This window comes from Dunckerocampus dactyliophorus, chromosome 15 (assembly GCF_027744805.1).
Source record: "Dunckerocampus dactyliophorus isolate RoL2022-P2 chromosome 15, RoL_Ddac_1.1, whole genome shotgun sequence".
NCBI classification, from domain to species: domain Eukaryota; kingdom Metazoa; phylum Chordata; class Actinopteri; order Syngnathiformes; family Syngnathidae; genus Dunckerocampus; species Dunckerocampus dactyliophorus.
The window spans coordinates 4,658,826-4,681,031 of NC_072833.1; the positions used below are offsets into that span (position 1 = coordinate 4,658,826).

The following is a 22,206-nucleotide window of genomic DNA, read 5'->3' on the forward strand; positions in this document are numbered from 1 at the left end:
TGAAGCGTGATTTCATATGATTTATTTCCTTAAATAGTTATTTACAAGCAATGGGACGTGTGCACCTGGCAGTTAGTGGGCTTGAACTTCATAAAGTTGTTCAAGGAGAGCGTCTTTTTCCATTTCTAACATGGAGATCCGTTGATTGTTGTGGCTCACCTTCTATTAAAGAGAAACACATAAATGCGTACAGTAGAGGTTATATGTACAGTAAGTGGCTATTTTGTGTAGAATTTTGCTGGGGAAAAAAATGCATTTAATCAATTTTGGGCTGTAACGCTGTGTTAAACAGAGGATCCCTGCAATTTCGCCATTCTGCAATCACACTTTTTAAAAAAAATCCAAAAATAGGCTGTTTTCTTTCTGCAGAAATCTCCTTCAGCGTAAGACAGTAAGAATTTATGAATAGGTGACAACAGGCCTGTCACCATAACAAAATTTGGTGGTCGATAATTGCGATAAAAATACAAATGCGATAAAAATACAAATTATCTGCGATAATCGACGTCATCGGAATTTTTTTTTCTTAGACCATTTTTTCAGTAATTGTCATGAGAGGTGTACTTCACATTTGAACCACTAGATGCTACTCAGGTATAGTGTACGGTGTACCTTTGTGAGGCATCAGCTTGACACAGAAGTTGCCTGTACGTATGTTTTTGCAATGTGGCCAGCGACCCTGGTTGTGAGAGCGCACCATTTTGCACTGTTTTGTTTATATTTGCCGACCAAATGCCTCAGTAAGCGTTGATGAAGGCTCCGCTGCCCGGGGCACCTATATCGGTAGTTTTTTTTCCCAGTTTAGAAAACTGTCCGTGTTGGTCGTTGATGTTTATTCGCTCAGTGTATTCATTCTGTTTAAAACCGAAATTTATCAGGAGCATCATAATTATCCACCTATTTTTTTTTAATTGTTCGATTAATCGAATTACCGATTAACGTGGTCGGCCTAGGTGAGAATACAGGTCAAATGTACATCATACATTAGGGGTGTCCAAAGTGCCCCGTGGCCCTCAACACATTCTAAAAATACAATTAAACAAGAAAAATAAAAATAAAAACAGTAAAAATGGAAAAAATTTTACAAGAATAAAGACAAAATATGAGGAGAATAAAGTCGTAATATTAACTCATTCAATACCAAAGACATATTCTGAAGTTTTTATAAACCCGAACGCCCAATCCCAAAGACGTATTTATACGTCTTTTTGCGCGCGAGGCAAAAAGATGTGATGACGCAATTGAACACTTCAAGATGTCACCGTTTCTAAGCAATAAAAAGGGCCACAAGGTGGCAGAAGTGCATTTGACGAGAGCTGGGCATGGATCTTTTGCATATAAAAACACACTCCACAGCAAGGAGGAAGTGGAAGAGCACGGATCAAGGGTGCGCATTGTCGGGGAATTTTAACACATGCACACACACGTGCACACTCACAGTTTAGTTCCAAATGTAAAAATTGTAAATAGTTCATGGTGTTGTACTGTATTTGTAAATAAATCGTTATCTTGATGTAAAACAACCCTGTTTGTGTGTTGTTTATGTTGTGGTATCGTTGTTTCGATATTTGAGCTGTCACAAAAGCAAAAGAATTGTGTCAAAGTGAAAGTTATACTTGAAATGTAGCTGTTTTTCTCCCTTTTTTGTTGGAAACTGATATTTTCCTGAAACCTACCTATGTTCTACTGCTGATTAGAAACTACCTTTTTTTTTCTGTTGAAAGACGGGAGTCTAATCCTTCCTTCGGTAGGTTCCGAGTTTATATAGTATATGAATGACATTAATATTACTACAATAAAGTCCAACATTTACGAGAAAACACTTGTAACTTTATGTTACAGGCATTGCCTCAGACAGCTATGAGAAGCGGGGACTTATGTGGCCGTTGGCCTTGGGCAAATGGAGACGGCCGGGTGAGGAAGGTGGAAGTGAGAAGGGCCAGACATGCTAGTCTGCTTCCTGAAGAGCTATGCTCCATTTTCCCTCTGAACGTGTTGTATGACACCATGACACGTAATATTACGACTTTATTCTCCTAAATTTGCATCTTCATTCTCGAAATTTCTTTATTCTCCGCCGTAGTACTCGTCTCTGAACTATATTTAAGTCTCTTATTTTGAATACACTTGCTAAATATCAACTCAACCTTTTTTCAACTGGTCATTACATGCTATTTCAGGTCTAATTTTGCTGGGAAATAAAATAATGTAATCAAATTTGGGGTAAGGCTGCAACATGTACTGTATGATGTACTGTATATGTTCATTACTGTGCTTGCAGAGGTGCTCTGCATCACACTGAGAGCTGTTTGTAGTTCACTCAGTAAATAGGGTTGACCCTGACCTGAGTCAGTACGGTGTGTTGCCAGCGGAGGGCGCTGTGTGCTGCTGCATCAGGCAGCAATGAATGACTGCCTGAGCGGGACACATTGGGCTCAGTCATGACAGAATCCAGGGATGCATTCACCCGCTGGATGCGAGACCTCAGCAGGCAAGAATGGGCCTGTGAGGGAGACGGAATACAGTCAAACTCTTATTTCTTTTTTTTTTCCACCATTAATATAACATTGAGGAGAGTGGAGTACCTTTGCTACACCTTCATGGCAGGAGTGGACCCCACTTTTGGTCTCTTTCCGTGCCTTGTTCTCTTCTAGCTTCTGTTGGTACCAGCGTCGGGCCTTCTCCAGAATCTCCAGACCGCAACACAAAGCGTCTTTCTCCTTTTCTAGATCCTTTAGATGCTTAATCTGAAGGAGGCGGTGCAAAAGTCCAGTCTCTGTCTATACTGTATTTCGGAGTGCATTTATTTGAATATACTGCACGCACACGTTGTATATTTGCAGCAAGGTGACAGTGTGTTTCCGCTGAACTGTTATTCTGAGCCTTGAGCGGGAAGCTGACAACGCATCACCACCCAGACCAACCATCACACGCTGTGCCGAGGTGGAAAAACTGACTACTAATACACCGATGAGCTGTATGATTGCCCTCATTATACGACAATAATACAGTAAAAAATAATAGATTCAAATTTACTGTCATGACTAAAAGCTAGTTAAGAAATAGCTAGACACACAACTTCAAAATGGATGAAGGGTTAGTACATGGGCGAAGGAAACACCCGTAACATTTCCAGGCATCAGGATGAAGGCGCAGATACAAAAATGTTTAGTTTTTTAAAAATGTCTTTATATTTCCATTTTTTGGGGGGTTATTTTAAAAAATAAAAAGTACATACAGTATAAATAATTACAAATAATGGGAAATATTTTTAAATAAAATACATTTAAAAAATCATTTATATATTATTTTAAATATATATCAAATAAACAACTTAAAAATATAAACTAACATCATTTAATTGGACTTCATAATAGACTAGTCTTTACTTGCCTTGCAGTAGGCAAATTCCATTTTACAGATTATTCCAATGATTGTATTATTAGAATAATGAATTTTATTATACGTTCACCATATTATAAAAAATTATAAAACACTTAGCTGCCATATTATCATTGGTGTTGTATATTCTGTATATATGTATTGGTATTTTTTTTTTCTGTAATTTTCCACTTAATTAATACATGACCCTGATCAAAATAATTCAATAAATTCATAACAACAAATACAAATCAAGTAAAACACGTTTTAAATGAAAGAAACACAAAAAAGCAAATAAGTCTTCATTTGTCCTGCATTGGTGACAATTTTAATATATAAAAAATAGATTAAAAATATACATATATAAGAATCAGCCTATTTAAAAAAATACATCAATAATAATTAAACATCTACAGACAGCAGAATGCAAGAAGGCATCAAAATAGTATGATGATTATTGTAATTATTTTATTATTGTTATAATAACGAATGATGTTATATGTTGGCCATGAATATTATAATATTACAAATTATGAGCAATTTAGCTGTCGCATTGTTAACATTGTTGAATACTTGTTGCACATACATGTACTTTAAAGAGTCAAACAACAGCGTGCAAACATTGAAGTGCATTGTGTTTCGCGCACTGACATTGAATAAATAAGACGCCGTCCCCGGTCGAGCAGTCACACCCACCTGCGTACATTTAGTCCGTTCTTAACCGCTTTCTTACAAGCCGGTACTTGCTTGGACCGTCCTTTTGACACACGCATACCGTACGGTACAATAAGTTACTTTTTCATTTTGTTCATTTAACATGGTCTCCTGCCACATTAAGCACTTGCTAGTACCAAACGGGCGGCGCTAAATTGTGCTTGAAGGACACAAACGTACCAGTAGACGTGTCTCTTACCCACAGGTAGAATCGAAGCGCGTCCAGGCTGTAGAGGCTGCTCCTTAGTGGGATGATGACCACGGTGTAGGAGCGGGAGGAGGCCGCAGCAGCAGGAGGACACGCCATGGAGACAAACAAACATCACAGCGCTGCAACACAGGAAAAAAAATGATTTGTCGTGTGTGTGTGTGTGTGTGTGTGTGTGTGTGTGTGTGTAAGAGAGAGAGAGAGCAGGCAGAGACAGCACGGTGTCCTCAGGGCGAGGCATTGAAAAATTCCACATGTCTCTGCCATTACTGCTAAAGCCACAATGACAGGAGCGAGAGAGCAGGGGAAACGATAAGCACATATACAAATGAACAGGGAAAACAGTGTGAAAGTGCTTTTTAGGAGTATTAAATACGTTGAGTAAGTGTTGTTCTGTCTGCCTTTTAAGGTGCAGCACTTTGTCCCAACATGCTGCCAGGAATGTGACACTAGGGAGACGATAGAGCATACAGTTAGGGGTGTGTCCTTCACACATATGTATATTCTTTTTTTGTTGTATCATGCGCGGATGGGTGCACTGGCAGGCATGTAATTAGCTGGTCAACGCCTGCACAGATAATCAATAAATGTCACGTGTATTTAGATTTATTTCTTCTTCTTTCAGCCATTAATTTTGTCATATTAGTGTTATAAGAAAGCCGATATAAATATAACTTATCATTTAATTAAATGTATGTTATTAATGAGAAATGTGCTATTTTTTTAGTGTGGGAAGCTTTCCAGTTGTATTTCCCAACGTTGACCAGCAGAGAGCGCTGTGCACGTAAGCTAAAGCAGTACGCTTTGCAGTTGCGATTCCAACTGTTCGCCAGCAGAGGGTGCCGTTATAACTGAACTATGGCAGAGGGCGGCACAACAGTTCAGGGAGCATTGTGTTGTATTTTTCAACGCTAAAAGCAGAAACAAAACAGTAGTTATTAAAATACCCTCACTTTTTGTAGTCAATATCACTCAAAACTCACCTTTTTAACTTGTCAGAGAGGTAGTAATTAAAAAATATGTCAATTCATGTAGTTGTAGTTATGCGTACAACACTGCACTGCCGCATAAAGTGCAGTTTCATACAAATTCACACATACAAATGGAATGAATACAACTCAAACAAAGCCTTATAGTTGCAGGTGTTCCTAATTATTTATTTTAGTGCAGTGCGGCCAGCAGCTTTTTCTTTTATATGCCAGCGCCACATTATAAAAATACAATTACACATGAAAACCAAAAAAACAAAACAGCAAAAGCCATAATAATAATAATAATAATAATAATAACAACAACACACTTTGGGGGTATTGTTCGAAAGGGGCTCAACCGACCCAGGCTTTGTGCTTAAGACGCTTCTCAAGAAAAGCTAAATTCTCCAAACAAAATTGAACGGTACTTCAACTTACTTTGTCAAGTCCGGTTTTCGGCTTTGTGCTACGTGAGCGTTCACATGAAAGGGGGCGTTTGACGTCATATTGTTGTACCACTCCAAAAATGTAGCCATCCCGGCTGGAGGAGGTAGCACTGATTATTATACTAACTTTACCCTCCTAGTCTTTTCATTTATCGACACTCAACATTGCACAAATGAAATATTTTAAAATGCTGTATCTCGTTGTGACCACTAGATGGCAGTGTTTTGCGCGTGACGTGTTTAGCGGCGACCTTTGTCATTTTTTCTTCGTTAGAATAAAACAAGTGTTTGAGTGCAGTTGATTGATGCATCATAGTGTTTATTCCTCCAGGAAATATTGTAATATAAGAAGACTAACGGGCTGAGTAGTCACGCAAGGACTCCTGTGACATTTACACCTGCTAATCATTAATATTTCATCCTGGTCGCCACCAGGTTATGACTTTAGCCTAAGTTACCATGGTGATACAGCTGCTTTAATAGAGAGCTACCTTCGCTGAACAGGCAAGTACGGCGTTCCACTCAACACAGCTCGCTAATCCACTAAAGAATACCCCCATAGTCACTGATAACACAAAGCGTATTTCTTTAAATACATACTGTATAACTTTATATGTACATGGGGAAATGGTCCAAGTAGTCCTTTGATTATTTAGTGTGCGGGCCTCAGTGGATACATTTAAAAAGCATACTTGTGCATACTTTTCGGGGAACTGTATTATCTCTCCTTTCAGCGGCCTCTTGCACTTGGAGATGATGATTTTCCACAGTGGGCCCCATTAAGGGGGCGACGTTCACTCCCTTGTCACACACAATGTGAATTTGTTCCTCCGGGCTACATTTTATTTATGATGTTGATGATAAAAATACACACGGCCTATTACTTGCGTTTACGGACTGGTTGGTTGGCGATTACAGCTTTGCGGCTAAGAAAGGACGCCTTGTTGCCTCCTGTCTGACACGCTCAGTGTCACTACTACATTGACACACACTTTCCAAAACCACAAACGCACACACACACACACACCAGCAACTACCGAAGCCACTCGTACGTTTCCTCTGCCGCAAAGTGTGAAGAAGGCGGGAAAGGAGCAGCGGGCGCTCCCTCAGCCTGGAAAAACTCTGGCTCAGCTCTGCTCACTCAGGAATCTGGTTCAGTGTGTAACGCACAAAAACAAAATTCCTCAACGCACTGACCCACATAAACATGCGACATAAGAAAAAAATTGAAACACTCGAGACTTGCTGGTGTGTGAGTTATTAAAAACTCTGGGGGTGTTACGCCCTCAAATACCAAAGCTTATTAAAAGCACCAAGCTTCCATTAGCTTAAGCTAAGAGGGGTGAAAAAGACAAAAGTTTGACTTATTTGAAGACAGGATTCCCTCCAGTGTAGTACCGCTATCGTCCACCGGAGGCAATAGTGAGTGACAGTTATCATAAGGCTACATCCATCCTCCACCCAGCCATCCATTTTCTATGCCGCGTTGACATTGACTTATGACGTTATAAGTTTGGAATATGATAAAAAAAAATTTCATAACAGTTCCAGGCATTTCTTTTGTTATTTTCTGTATTTTTCCAATTCATTAACACCTAACCCTCATCAAAATAACAAAATAAATATTTGTAACAATTTTGTAGTTGTAATAAATCAATAATTCAAAGAAGTACATAAGAATAATGTAAATATTTATCAATTCAATAATAAAAACAATTTTTGTAATTATATCAGGGCACGTAGCGCAGGCGTAAACGTCATATCCGGTTACGTGAACCATAAATAAATAGAATAAAACACACAAAATGCAGTGATATTTCAGTGGAAACAACCATAAGCAGAGTGCGATGATGGATTCATCTCTAGCAGGGGTGACCAAAGTACGGCCCGGGGACCATGTGCGGCCTGCGGCTGTGATTTAATCGGCCCGCCGCACAGCCGACACAAATTCACACATCTATTTTTTTAATGTATTTTTTTTAGAGAGACAAATATTTTTTATTCCAAAATGACTGATAAGTTATAAAAAGTGACACATTTCCACCAACGGTATGCAGTAGTACTCAAGAGACGAGCTGAGGAGAATTTAGCGTTCACTTTAAGAAAAGTACAAAGAAAAATATGACGAGACTAACTCACTTTTTCATTTAACTGAGCCACAAAACAATGCTGGTGCGTTTATTGTCCCGCAAATTGAAACACAAAGATACCGTCAACATATTTTGAAAGCAAATAAACCACTGTTATGATCATATATAATAATAATATCATAATGCATACATTCACACAATTTACCACTCTCTTGATCGTGCACTCTTAATAAAAAATAACAAACGCCTCCTCTTTCACGCCCCCTACAGGCTCGGACACACAGAGTACACATATATGCATATTATCATGCGTGTGCATGTGCGAGTACAACACAGCCCGGCCCAGATGAGAACCAGATGTTTGGCAGATGTACGTAGATAAGGGGCAGGAACTCATCAGCTGAAACACCGAGGCACCTTTACACCCCATCTGCAGCCTGCTGTCAGAAATACCACATACGGCGTCGTTGCTGGGAATCGGTGGCCACATTTTGAGGCACAATAGTGGAGATTATTTGATGGATATTTAAAATACTGATACATATTCGGTGCTTTTTTTTTGCAGTCATTGTGACATAGAATAGGCCTCAAAGAAACCAAAACAAGCCCCCCCACGCAAACACTTATACTTGGACAAAAACAAAAGGATCGATTTACACCCTCTGCGGCCCGACCTCTAACCTCCTCTCAGCCGAGCCCCCCAACGCACACCCACAAACACTACATCAGCAATAACCCAAACCTATAATGGCACCATAGCAAAACAGTGCACATAAATACAATAAACTTCTATAGATGACACCACAACCCCCTACTCACCCCGGGGGCACCCCAGAACAAACAGGTCAGCATCTCCTTGGGTACATTTCAACGTAAACCCATTCACCCTGACACCCAGGCTCCCCCCGGTGAACCCCTGACAATATCCAGCTGCTCTCCCTGCACCCCAACAGGCTCCTGAAAAGGGACCTGTGGCCCCCACAGCTGTGTCAAGGCCCCCACCAAGAGTGTGTTATGGCTTTTTAGTTTCTCCGTTAGCCACACCCTCCATCTACCATCTTACACCAAGTACCACCGCACAATGTGATACATCACCGTGATTTTTTTTCCACCTCATTTCTTCTGTCACATTGGAAAACGACGGTGGATGTGAAGAAAAAGGCAATCGACTGTCTGCGGTGAACCACTTCCCTAAGCCCCAAACTGCACCTGTGAACCGACGACTTCCCCTCCATCTTTGTTGTTGTTCCTTCATTTCCTGTTCGCACAACACACTTCCCGTGGGACACCCCTCCTTTAACAATCCTTGTCTAACAATATGCTTTAGGCTTTTATTTCTGTGCAGTAACAGTTGTGCACCAATATTTTAAATATATTTTGTAAGATTGAGAGATTATTGTAGCTACAATTAGGGTTAGCTTCAGTCCTGCTAAGCTAAGTCTGTCTGCTAAGCTAACCATGTATCCCCGAATACGTCATTACACCAAAACACGCAGGGCTTGTTTCACAGCATAGAAAACCTGTTTGTGACCTTATAAATACATATTTTTACATTATTAAAGCCCTCTAGAAATGAAATAACACCCCTATATTGAGCTTTACATTCGTATTACTCAATATAGCAGAAAGAATACAAGTAAATATGCCATTTCAGACATAAGTAAGAGTCGTGCTGGTGTGTGTCGCTATAAATGTGTTCCCTCGGGAAGCTGAGGGGTCAGGGTGGACAGGAAGTGGAGTTGGGGGTACAGAGTTGAATTTCAGCTTGGTGTGGGTTACAGCCGCAACAGTAGCCTGTGTTTTTATTCGGAATTATTGTGCCTGTTGTGAGATAATTCAAACGGGAAATAAAACCCTGTTGTTCCAGCGATCATGTCTGATGTTTGTGTCTCACCGAACATTACAGTAACATTACTGACACCTAGTGACCGGAGTAGAATACTACATATCATTCACAGCATCTTTGAAAGCATCTTCTGAATGACTTTTACATGTTTGAATACGTAAACGTCCTTCAATATGGATATTTTTTTTACTATTAATAGGCTGGATTCAACCACAAAACAGCATGATTTATTAATTAATATATTTTTGAAAAACCATGATAGAGAAAAGCAGTATTGGATGACTATATTGTCTTACCATCAAGAAACAATAAACTGGAAGAGCCAAGGAGCCAAAGAATCCTCTACAAAACTCCCTCTTTAACAATATTTGCTTGTATTTCTATTTTTTTAACAGTTAAAAGAAAATATTTGCTAAATATGTATATACATTTGAGCTTGATTCAGCAGTTGAAATGATTTTAGTAGCCAGATATAAATTAGCTTCAGTCGTGCTAAACTAACCACACGTCCCCTGTACATCCATTACAAGTCTCATCCCAGCGGGAACACTCAATGTTTTATTTCGCCCTTAATCTTTTAAAACAAGTCACATTTTCTGTGAAAACCAGAGCAATAAAAGCATTTGAACAAAGAAGAAGTAAGTAACCTTCCTTGGTGCTAACAACTGCTATTAGCTTAGCTTTACGTAACACGCTAAAGAGTCCACAAAGCTCCCTCTTGAACAATGTTGCTTTTATTTTTGTTTTTAAATAATATCTGATCTATATTTTAGAAAGTTTAGGCTTCATTCAGCAATGAAAGAGATTATAGTAGATTATGGAAGTAGTAGAGCTATATTAGCTATGCTAAGTATTGCTGCTAAGATAACCATGCGTCCCTAATACGTCCATTACAATTCTCATCCCGCTGGGGACACTTGAATTGCAACAAAAACAGCTTAAGTGCTTTTCTTTGGTTTAACACAAGTCACATTGTCGTACGGCGCTGTTGTTTTTTGCTAATTTATTCAATGGGCATGTTCTGCCTAGGGAGGACAATGGCAGTAAATAGTACAGAGCCAAAGTATAACACGAATCCCGGGATTAGGCGATGTGGAGGAGGAATAGGGTGGGGGCACACCCGAACACACAGGACGCCGTCAAAGACAACAAGAAGAGGATTAGGATTTTAATGTAGCGCAGTAAGATGACTGTAAATACAGGTCACAAACATTGCAGTCTCATAAGGCCTCATTTTCCAGCCATGGCCACCCAGATACGTACAACAGGGCCACTTCACAAACACACACACAGATTAGTGGATCATTAGGGAATCGGGTCACCATTGCTATAACTATTATGCATCAGCATGTAATTGGGGGCACCGCAAATGTTTCATTTTCATGCCATTTTGGCTTTGTTGAGTAAATATAAACAGTATTGTTGGTAGGCGTTTTTTTAAAAACACATCAGAATTGTCATCTATCCATACATACAATTTCTACGCCGCTTATCCTCATTAGGTTCGTGGGGATATGCTGGAGTCTATCCCAGCTGACTTCGGGCGACAGGCGGGCTACACAAGTGCGGCCCGGGGCCATTTGCAGCCTGCAGCTGTGTTGTCATTGCCCAGCAAAAATGAAAAAAAATCGGCAGTAATTTGATAAGAATAAAGTCTAAATATTATGAGAAAAAATTGGCAATCTAAAAAAAAAAAGTCTAAAAAAGATCAACATCAGTATTGTAAAAGGAGTAATTTTATGAGAATAAACAATTGTGTCATTTAGTAGCATAAGTTGTAACCTTAAAGAAAGACATTATTTTTTTCATAATATTCAAGTCATAATAGTACGAAAAACAAACAAAGCTACTGATAAAGCTGTCATTTTTTTTTTTAATTAGGTTGCGGAAAAAGTTAATAAAGTCAAAATATTATGTGAAAGTCATAACTACGAGAATAATAACAAAGTTAAAATAGTTATTGTAAATAAATAAATAAACAAAAGCAGAAATGGACAAAAAAACAGCTCTAATTTTACAAGAATTAAAGTCAAAATATTAGGAGAAGTGGTATTATAACAACAAAAAAGTCGCAATTTGACGAGAATAATTTTTGTTAAATCATAATATTATGAGAAACAAAACCAAATAAAGTAATTTTTGGAAATTTTGTTTGGGGAAAAGTTATAATATTATGAGAATAAAGTCACAATATCGCAAGAAGAAAATGTACAAAGATTATTTAAGAATAAAGCTGAAATATTTGGAAAATAAAAAATAAAATAAAAAACAAGGGGAAAAAAAGGTAAAAGAGCGAAGTTGATCCTAATAATAAGCTTTTTCACCTCTATCACAAAGCTGAGATGCATTTTTTTCTTGAAATACACATACATATCTTCACAACGATATCAAAGTGGCCCTCGCATCCTTTCATTTTTTACCAAGTGGCCCTCGCCGGAAAGAGTGTGGACACCCCTGAGCTACAACGTGACTCCGATCCCATCTGTTCATCCATCATCTCACATAATCATGAGTGACGAGTACCAATACAATTCATACTTGAAGTGTGTGAGACATATTTAGGTCTTAAACCTGGATTGTGTGGCGACTGAACAATGGCAATTGAAGAGAGAAGAGGAGGACTCTGGAGCTGTCACTATTATTGCATGTACTCAAAATCAGAGGAGAACCTCGTGTTTTTTTAGGGACCTCTTACTGCATTTGTATTTTAAGTAACCCAACCTCAAGAAATGGAGTGACACATAACACTTTACACACGGTCCCTAACCAGGGTGCTTTCTAAGCATATGGACCAAACAAACTTTGCATTTATTTCCTCAAATTACCTTGAGCTGTCTGTTGCACTACCTTGACATTCTGCGAGACCCCTCCCCACCACGTGAATACTGCCTTTTTCAACTAACGGCCATTCCGTAGTGGTGACATAATTACTCCTACAGTACAATAACGCTATCTGTTAAGATACACTGAAAGCCTTAATTTAAAAAAACAAAAAAAAAACGTTGCAAGCTATTCCTGTTTGAAAGCAAACTTCACAAGACCCTCCCGGTGTTAAAAATAACAAAGTATGTGTGTGGGAAAACCTGGAGCTCAGGGCGTTGGTTGTCTCCAAGGCCTATAGGATGACTCCTATATGATGTCACTGGGGGGACAACACCTATGTAATAATAGAACACAACGAGGAAAGTTGAGACACTGTTGCGTAAATATATGTAAAGTAATGCAAAATAAGCTGCTTCAATGTAGCAGAAATGAATAATAAGACAACTTGGAAGTGAATATCGGTGTAGTAAAAGAAAGAAAAGTGATTCAGTGTGGAGTAATGGCTATAAAAAGGAAGTGTTATAATAGTAATGTGAGGGAAAATAAAGCTAAAATGGCTCATTTCATTGTTCATTTAGTTAATCATCAAAAATATGCATAGTTTGCAGAGCCGCACGCATATACTGTAAGTGTATTCCAGGAAAACACTTGATAAAGTCCCATTTATTGTGTTTGGGCGATAAAAGTAATCTGATTTAATTTTCCGTATGGTTTCATTTGTTATACACGGGTCAGTTGATGAGGTCAAAAGGCTCACTTTTTCTTGCAGAAAAGGCATCTTGCAAAGTTAACTAATGCACACACCCCTTATATAGCAACAATATGGATATGCAAGTGGGTCGTCTGTGAGCAGTCACGTTGCAGTTCAACGTGACTTGAGGACGTCGGCTTGGTGCCAGAAGAAAACGTGATGCAAGCCCAACACGAGAATGTGTGTCACATTGGAGGGAGAAGGGAAATGGCGGCGGCTGCCAAGTTTCTTTGACCTACTTTCCAGCCGCGCTCACTGCAGCACACAGCGGAGAGAGCAACACGTACTGGAGCTGCAGCGAGACTTCCTACCATTTTGCGACATCATAACGGGGTAAGAGGCATTTTGTACCCACTTACAAAACTTTTAGAAACGTATTTTGTACATGTTTGTCACAATTGTTTCCCAGAAGTCAGTCGTTATCATGTTGCGTTACGGTCATTTCTGTGTTGTTTACCGTCCAGTCAGACAATGACTAGTTTGATAGGAACCACGTGACTGACTTCGCTAGTGGGACGACCCAAATCACTAAACCAAACCAGTACCCCTCCCTCCTCTCCTCTAGTCCATAACAAACAAGCGGTAAGCGATAAGGGGACGGGAACGCGCTCCGTGGGTTGTACCTACCAACTTTCAACGTGACACTGTTTTGTCCGAGGCTGTCACGAACACATCTCATTCCTCTCGCTGGTGCGCACTCTGCTTGCAAAAACAAGACCGGGAATTTTGACAACTTGTTGACGCTAATGGTAAGTTTTCCAACACTTTTCTGACTCGTTTACGACAATAATCTTAGAAATTGTTCGTTTTTTGTTGCAATTAGGTGCCGTTTTAGTGTTGAGAGCGATGACAAGTTGCGGTTGTTTGTGTGTCGCATCTCATTAACCCACATCCTCTTTCCAAATAAATGCGCCATCATCTTTCACTATAGTAAAATCACACTTCTTCTTATGCTATTTCCACGAAACACTGTTATTAGCTTGTCCGATAATCCTTTTTTAAACAAGGTCAAATGTTCCAAAATAAGTGGGAAAACACTACGCAGTAACCTGATCCGCATACCGCGCCCACTTCATTTTCTGACGCAAACAACTTTCTCTGCGCCAGCCTGCCAATGCAGAAACCCATTAACGTGTATTATTAATACTTATTTAGCTATTACTTCTACAAATACGTTTAAAAGTGGTTGACTCTTTCTAAAAGTTATTAGTTTGGTTGGATTTGACGTATTTAAGTACACATACTCCCTTTTATGTTTGTTTTTTTCCATTTGTAATTGTGATTTGACGAAGCAGCAGCAAAGTTGGTGTGTGTTTTTATTAATTATCACGCAGTCAGACAGTCCTAATTATGTCACCACAGGAGTCATGAATAATCTGATGAATAATCTGATGAGCCCCCGCCCCCCCAGGCTAACCCCTCAATTAATCTGAGATGATTTAGATTAGATGCAAATTTAATTTAGGATTATGCATCGTGTCAGCATGCAATTAGTGAGCTCACAATGGCGGAGTCACCGTCTTTTGTCCACCCATGGACATCATTTGTTCGTGGTGTTATATGTACACCGCTTTATTAGGGAATCCTGCACAATTACAAGACTTTATTGAAATATTCTGCCTTTGCAAAGATGGCAGTGCTGAGGTTTGACTGTCAGTGTGTTGTTATTTGCATCACTGTGTCATATTGAAGGGGTCTTTCTGGCATTTTAGCTACATGAGTTGCAATATTAAGAAAAATAAATGATTCCGTTGTTGGCAGTGGAGGTCAAGCCTACCTCCTCTAAGATAATACAATTATGTGCCATGAGAGTCATAATATTAAAAACAACAAAGAAACGGGTTGTTTACGGTACACGTGTCTGCTCAGGCCCACATGAGATGATAAAATTATGGGCTGCCCTGCTGTCAAATGCTCAGTTAAGCCGGAGCTCGTGGTGCAAACTCAACAGCAGTACGCTAATTCATTTTGTCATATAGCAGCAGGGGAATGCAAGGAAACATTCCTCACAAGTGTACCATGTGTTTTGTTTTGTTTTTTTTATCTCTCTGTGCAACCTCTGACCTTTCCTGGTCACCTCTGGCCTGCAGACACCAGAGCAGGTGGAGAATCAGGTGTGAGTTGCCATGCTAGTTAATAGAGATTTATGTGGTGTTTGTGTGGTTACCTGTTGCCGTGGTAATAAACTGCAGAGTGGTTGAAGCAGGCTGACGGAGGTGTGATGGGTGGGGTCTGAGTGAGAAACGGAACCAATAAAAAGCCAGATCACACCTCACGGAGGTCCGACAGAGCTCTCACCTTTCCTTGCATGTGTTCATCAGGGACATGGCGATGGACACGGCATCAACGTCAACTGAGATTGCATGCAGGGGGGGCATCGAGGCCCTGACGTTGAAGGTGGGCCCGGTGCGGAGGAACCTCTTCGGCCCCGTAGACCATCAGCAGCTACGTCAGGACTTCCAGCGCCTCCTCCACATGAGCGTGGAGGCGGCCAACAAGCGGTGGAACTACGATTTCCGCAGCGACGCTCCAGGGCCGGGCTCCAACGTGCAGTGGGAGGAGCTTAAGTGCCAGGATGTGCCGGGATTTTACCGCAGCTGCACGGTGAGGCCGGTGGTGCAGCTCCGCGGTGCAAAGACCCCAAGGCGGTTGTCGACATCATCGGGCGAGGAGTCCCCCGCTTCCAGCAGCTCTTCTGGATCTGGGGATGAGTACCTGGAGGTGACCGCAAGGGGGTACTACAGGGTGCAAAAACGCAAACAGTCCACCATCACAGGTAAATTCTCCAAAATAGTAATATGAAAAATGTGTCATGTGTGGCGCCATGATTGCGTGCATGTAACACAGATAACCTTGTTGCAAAGTCCCGCCTCTTTGGTTGATTGCAACGTTTGTCAACCAATCGTGCTCAAATTTTACACGCATGCGCTCGTCTGTCCCCTAAAGCCGTGTACCAAATGTCGCGGTGATTTGTCTCAACACCCTAAAATTACAGCATAGAATGCACTAAATCGTGTGAGAAATTCCAAGTCAATCTCACTAATGGGACTTAACAACAGCGCCACCATGTGGCGTATTTGTCGGAAAACTAATAGCACCGGGAACCCCGTTACAAATGCTCACCCATTGCGTGCAGCGGTTCAGGAGTGGAAACGTTACACAAACAAATCCATGCAGTCACTGGACTTGTAACTTACCAAACGTTGCTTTCTTGTCTGCAGATTTCTTCAAGGTGAAGAGGAGGAGGCTTCTACATTACAAGGCAATGTCTCGCCAGTAGGAGCACCTCATATCCTATGTACATATGTAGCATCTGTCCACACAACTTTATTAGCACGAGGGAGCTACCGCTTCCCTTTATAATACAAACATACGGTTCTAAATATGATATATATGTATATATATATATATATATATATTCTATATACTGTTTTCTTCAGCTTTTTTTTGGCTATACTGTGAAATTCTATTATGTGCACTCTTAACAGCCCAGGGCCGCGGATAGTATTTGTCAAAGTGGTGACCTCAGTCGTCACCCTTTTGTTATGCTAAAAGTCAGAAGAGGTGACTATTCTTGGCCTCGCGCCACACTTAAGTCTCACCCGCCCTACCTCTTACCCCGCTAAGAGCCAGGGGTCAAAACCTCACCCGGGGTCCAAAACTGGCAGCGTGCTAGTGATTAGCTCCAGGTTAAAGGTCGACGGTGGAGGCTCAGCGATGGCCGTACGTCAGTAAAGAAAAAATCATTCTGCTAGTGATAATTATAAATCTTAACTATTTATTAAGGATGCTGGCGCGTCAAAAAAAAAAGAGGCAAGTAATGTGTGCAAGAGAAAAGTGGGGAAAAATGATTCTGCCATTCCCCGCCCCCAAGTGTGCATGATTAAAAAAATTATACGCGCAGCCGTTTAACTGCAAATACGTGGCATGCACTGGCAGGTAATTGGTGTGTCAATTAAACTTAAATGTCGTGAATATTTGTAGTTATTTATTTTTTTTTAAATGTCCCATGTCCCACCAGTGGTACCCATACCACAGTTTGCGAATCGGTGCGTTAGACTAAAAGTCATTATGAACACTCCACCGTTGCCAGTCAGAAATCTATTTTAAACACAACGCAACTATACTTCATGTATTATTCGCATTAAGGGGTTTTTGACATCCTTTCCTTGTATTTTGGCAGCAGAGCAGACATATCTTATTGTTTTTTCCAGCTTTATGCTTGTAATAATGTAGCATTTTTCCTGTCCTTAAGTGACACGCAGCCCCCACAGGTCATAGGAAGGGAATGTTGTTGCTGAAGCGTTGCAGGCTCGTTATCGCTCGCTTGGAAAAGTTGCAACTGACGCAGTTGAAACAAAGAGGAGACTCTTTGCACGATATGGACGGAAGTACTGGGACACCTGGGTGTTCCAAAATACTTGTTCAGTTATACTGGAGGGACCTACGGGGGCAAAAAAAAAATCTTTTGATTTAAAAATGTATTTTCTTTATGTTTGGTGCGACTTTATATCCCTAAACTACACAATTCAGATTTTTATGGGTTAAAAAGCTACAATCTGGATGAATCCATTGCTTCTACCTCATCAATTCAGTAAAATACACAAAATATTATTAAAAAAAAAAAGTATTAAAATGATTGTAGCTCAGGTTGTTTGCATTTAAAATGAGTAGAGGGAGACTGGGGGAGTAAAGCAAGGGGTTGTTCCGGTAAAAGAGTCAGCGAGGGGCCAGGCTTAGTTCTGAGGGGCCCCTCACTGCTTTTGTTGTCTCACACACTCCGCCTTGGAGTTGCTTTGACAGGGAAGTGGGGGAGGGGACGCAACCTTGTGTCTAATATGAAAACTTCATGGGGAAACACATCAAACAGCATGCATTTTTTTATTATTATTATTATTATTATCCACCCACCCTTTCATTTTAGCCCCCCAGTCTCTCTTTCACAAGCCCACCGCCTCTGTCACTGCAAGAATCGGCTTGAAACTCATTTTTGTCACGGTTCTAAAAGGGTATATTTCAGCAAACACAATTATTATTTTTAAATGTTTTGTCTACTTGTCTAAATCTGTGTGTGTTTGTGTGTGAGACAAAACATTTCTGTTCAAGACAAAAAAAAGTCTATATTAACTTATTTGGATTTGTTTATATGATTTGTTTGTTGGGAAGTAATTCTAAAATCCCTTTTGCTATTACTAATGGTCTGAGACTTCTATCTTTGCACTACTTCAATGTTGTTGACAAGAGGACTATTTTTGTACGGTAATCTTTTAAAAACTAAAAATATTCACATCTGAGACATGGAACAAGTCAGAACTTTCATGCCAACTTTGCTCTTCTGTTTCATCCGTCGCAGCTGTATCAGTGTCTTTTCTTTGTATTATGCATGAATGTATGATATGAAGCCTTGTATCCAGTTTGTGATAATTCTACAGTAATTTAATCCTGGTTTGTGTATCCTTGCAACGAGTGTATGTAAACAGAATCATGTGTATAGGAAGTGTGAAAGAGATTTCATTAAGTGTGCTCAAAATAAAATGTTATTGATTGATAATGATATAAATCACATATGGGCTCCCGTGTTCTTTATTCTAAGTGGCTACATCACCACCTAGTGGCAGGAAATGCAACACCACATTTAGTAAGTAAGCAAGCGGAATAAAAATGTATCGCTTTCACTGTTTCTAATTTTTTCCAGCTATATTAGACCTAACAAGAAATCTTTTAAAAATATTTTTGTGTGGAAGTTACAGAGGGCAACCATTGTAGATATATTTGGAAACCTCACATTTTTTACACCAGATGATGAATTTTAAATATAATAATAATCTAAGCCTGAAGAACCTTAAAAAGTTACACTTTTAACCTTTCAGGCGCAATGCTAAAAAAATACACACAAAAAAAATACTTTTGTAAATAACTACATACAATTTGAAGTAAAAGAATATACATTTTGGAAATATGGGCCATTATTTTATTCAAAAAATAATATAGTTTGAAGTATTTGCATGTTTATGTTGTTTGTTGCGAGTGGCCCACTTTGACAGTCCTCGGACGCACCATCGTACGTGCGCTAGCCTTCTCCCACTGTGCGCAGATTGTTAACTATACTGTACTGTATTTTTATCGGGTTTTTTTCACTTCATATTTGCTCCCAAATGCTGATACTCCGTGGGATTGCATAAAGACAAAGTTTGATGACGTTATTGAGTGCTAGTGTGTATATTTGTTGTGTGCACAGCTTCAAGTTAATTCATGCTAGCACACTGCCTGTTACCACACACGTCAAACAGCGGCGCAATAATCTTCTCTCTAAAAAACAAACTCCAAGCTTATTGTGGTGGATGGTGGGTCTGTATTCACTTTGTGCTTTTAATTTGATGTCGTTCCTGTCTTAGTTTTACACAATACATACCAAATGAGAGAAATGACATCGCTATACGCCCTCTCCCCGGTCCGCGGAGATTTGTGGGAACACGAGCCGGGCCGTGGGGTCCAAAAAGGTTGTGGACCACTGCTATACATCATGTCATAGAGAGGATGATAAAACATTAACAATAATCATAAAACCCTTAAGGCCTCTGAAAAGTTACACTTTTTACCCGTAGGTCCCAAAATTGTCATCAAATTAAATATATCAATATTTTGTCACTTTAACCGCATTTTGATGTTTTCCATTTGTATGTGACGGTAAAGAGGGGAATGAGTAAAGGTATACTGTGTATCCAAGTCTCCCAATCGTCATGGAATTAAAAAAAATACAATAAAAAAGGGTTAATAAGCAACAACGGCATCACGTTGTCGTTGTCATTTAATTAAAACCAAATGCTACAAATGAAAATGTACATATAAATAAAGCTAAAATATGCATTAAAAAGCGCAGATAAAGTTAGACATTCCATGCGTGTTTTTGACTTTCACATTCTCCTGAAGTATGGCTCATTTTTCTTCCCAGAGTAGTGTCGCCTCAGGCTGATAACAGAGCCCTTCTACCATGACGGATGGCCACTATGACAACTCCTCTCCTAATGACAGCTGGTTCATGGCCGACTGATAGTAAACATGTGATTTAAGACTCTTAAAGACAAAAGCGTTACTGTTGCAGTAAAAGGAGGAAGTTGGAATGATGGGTAGAGTCTAAACAAAAGTAAAAGGATCCTAATCCTTCAGTGAAATGACTGATTATAAACCACTGAACTACTGAATTATGTACACGTATAACCAATCTCATTCATGTGCAACTCTAAATTGCAAAGTTAAGTTACACCACAGTGCATTTTTAAGAATTTACAGCCATTTTAAATATGTACAGACCGGGTCCTATGGCCACACCTGACAGCAGGGTTGAAACGTGTGCTTCTCCAATCTCCATTGTGGTTGGAAGAGGGAAAAAGCAAAAACTCACCACCCCTCACAGAGCTGTTTTTTTTTTCTTTCAAAAGTATTGTTGTGGTGATGTCACAGAGGGCATAAAACAAGCTGTTTGTCTCACAGCTGGTGGCGCAGCGCCCGCCGCTCTCTCCACATGGTGCGCACCTCCTTCAGGATCATGGGCGCAATGAAGGCAATGCTGCCCCCTGTCTGTAATGCCAAAAACATGCACGTTCATGTGACGCCCCAGAAATATCCTCTAACGCAGGGGTGGGCAAACTGCGGCCCATCTGAGTCACACAGGAAATAGTCAGATGCAATCTGTAGCTTGTACAAAAAAGGCGATACAAACAACGCAACACGTCTACACACAAGTGACGCACAACGTAACCTATTTACTGCACTTGTGGGCATACAAATAAATGTCTACGCAATACCACCCATATATTCCTGACGCAAGGCATGCTGGGTAGCTTGTGGTACTCTCCCTGCCAGCATTTCCCGTGTTTGTCGCATTTTTGCTTGATTGAAAAATATGTTGAGGATGTCGTCAGGGAAGTAAACAAGGAGGGACGTTAACATACTCTTGATAGCCAATGTTTTACTGCTCATAGTTCATATTGTCGGACTACCCGGCATGCCTTGCGGGCACTTCTAAGGCTGTTTGCACTGCAGGTCAATTCCAATTGTTTTTGCTTATATGTGATCTGTATCTGATTTTTTCATGTCGGTGTGAACGGCACAATTCAGATTTTTTCAAATGCGACTCCAATGCGCCAATCCCAGCTGACTTCGGGCGAGAGGCGGGGTAAACCCTGGACTGGTCGCCAGCCAACCGCAGGGCACATATAGACAAGCATTCACACTCACATTCATACCTATGGTAGATTTAGAGTCTCCAATGAATCTAATCTTTTTGGAATGTGGGAGGAAACAGGAGTACCCGGAGAAAACGGCAAACTCCACACAGAGATTCGAACCCAGATCTTCCTTATCTCCTGACTGTGTGGCCATCATGTGAACCACTAGGCCACCGTGCAGCCCAACTTCAGGGTTTAAAATAAATCAACAAATTAATATGATGTCTTGTATTCTTTACGCTATGATTTGAAATCCTGTACGCTACTTTTTTAAATTTACCAGACACATTAGGTGAATTTGCACATAGAATGGGATCGGTATCGCCGATACCAGCCTGAACTTCACCCAGTATCGAATCGGAAATGAAATTAATGTTATCGCAGATCACGAGAGCACGCAATGCCGTGATTTTTACTTCCGCAAACACACGGAAATGCGAGTGATGTCGCGCTTTTGCGCATGCACGTCACATTAACAGGTCGACCACATCAAAAATAAAAATCCGATTTGGGCATCATACCCTGCAGTGTGAACGTAGCCCAAATAACAGCTTAAAGTTACGTGCTATGTTTAGCGCTGAGTTGTTGTTTATCACCCACGCAGTCATAGTAGTTGATGTATGTGATGCGTTAACTTGCAGTGGATGTGTTGTGTTTAAGTATGTCGTTCTGTTTGATGACCTCCCACAGTATATAAGGAGGGCCCTGCACCAAAATTTTTAAACCAATGTGGCCCGTGAGTCAAAAA

General features: G+C 40.2%; 3 protein-coding genes across 5 annotated transcripts in view; 1 reads left to right on the forward strand and 2 right to left on the reverse strand.

Moving 5' to 3' along the window:
- sapcd1 (suppressor APC domain containing 1) lies at positions 1-18,244 on the reverse strand. Of its 2 annotated transcripts, none has more exons than XM_054753454.1 (7): positions 15,529-18,244; positions 15,398-15,462; positions 12,740-12,813; positions 4,295-4,425; positions 2,586-2,747; positions 2,345-2,503; positions 1-162 (listed from the first exon to the last, which is right to left on the reverse strand). In XM_054753454.1, exons 4-7 carry the CDS (start codon positions 4,400-4,402, stop codon positions 73-75), a joined length of 519 nt encoding a protein of 172 aa, XP_054609429.1. In that variant the 5' UTR covers positions 4,403-4,425; positions 12,740-12,813; positions 15,398-15,462; positions 15,529-18,244; the 3' UTR covers positions 1-72. The 2 variants fall into 2 exon arrangements, with proteins under 2 accessions (XP_054609429.1, XP_054609430.1); XM_054753455.1 differs by lacking the exon at positions 15,529-18,244 and adding an exon at positions 15,249-15,314 and having other exon boundaries at positions 15,398-15,411.
- On the forward strand, positions 13,370-18,795 carry LOC129168320 (cyclin-dependent kinase inhibitor 1-like). 2 transcript variants are annotated; one of them, XM_054753452.1, is made up of 3 exons: positions 13,370-13,563; positions 15,552-16,006; positions 16,452-18,795. In XM_054753452.1, exons 1-3 carry the CDS (start codon positions 13,409-13,411, stop codon positions 16,508-16,510), a joined length of 669 nt encoding a protein of 222 aa, XP_054609427.1. In that variant the 5' UTR covers positions 13,370-13,408; the 3' UTR covers positions 16,511-18,795. The 2 variants fall into 2 exon arrangements, with proteins under 2 accessions (XP_054609427.1, XP_054609428.1); XM_054753453.1 differs by lacking the exon at positions 13,370-13,563 and adding an exon at positions 13,746-13,979.
- slc37a3 (solute carrier family 37 member 3) overlaps positions 18,381-22,206 on the reverse strand; it is a 10,762-nt gene continuing 6,936 nt past the window's right edge. Inside the window, exon 14 of the mRNA XM_054753450.1 lies at positions 18,381-20,808. Coding sequence (XP_054609425.1) covers positions 20,716-20,808 — 93 coding nt within the window. The 3' untranslated portion in view covers positions 18,381-20,715. The remainder of the gene's footprint in view (positions 20,809-22,206) is intronic.

Excerpts from the sequence above, each read along its gene's own strand:
- sapcd1 (XM_054753454.1), bottom strand. The coding sequence starts at position 4,402 with ATGGCGTGTCCTCCTGCTGCTGCGGCCTCCTCCCGCTCCTACACCGTG. Across the intron at positions 2,504-2,585 it reads GCCATGAAGGTGTAGCAAAG|GCCCATTCTTGCCTGCTGAG; the intron begins GTACTCCACTCT and ends TCTCCCTCACAG. Across the intron at positions 163-2,344 it reads AACACACCGTACTGACTCAG|AAGGTGAGCCACAACAATCA; the intron begins GTCAGGGTCAAC and ends TCTCTTTAATAG.
- LOC129168320 (XM_054753452.1), top strand. The coding sequence starts at position 13,409 with ATGTGTGTCACATTGGAGGGAGAAGGGAAATGGCGGCGGCTGCCAAGT. Across the intron at positions 13,564-15,551 it reads TTTTGCGACATCATAACGGG|GGACATGGCGATGGACACGG; the intron begins GTAAGAGGCATT and ends TGTGTTCATCAG. Across the intron at positions 16,007-16,451 it reads CAAACAGTCCACCATCACAG|ATTTCTTCAAGGTGAAGAGG; the intron begins GTAAATTCTCCA and ends TCTTGTCTGCAG.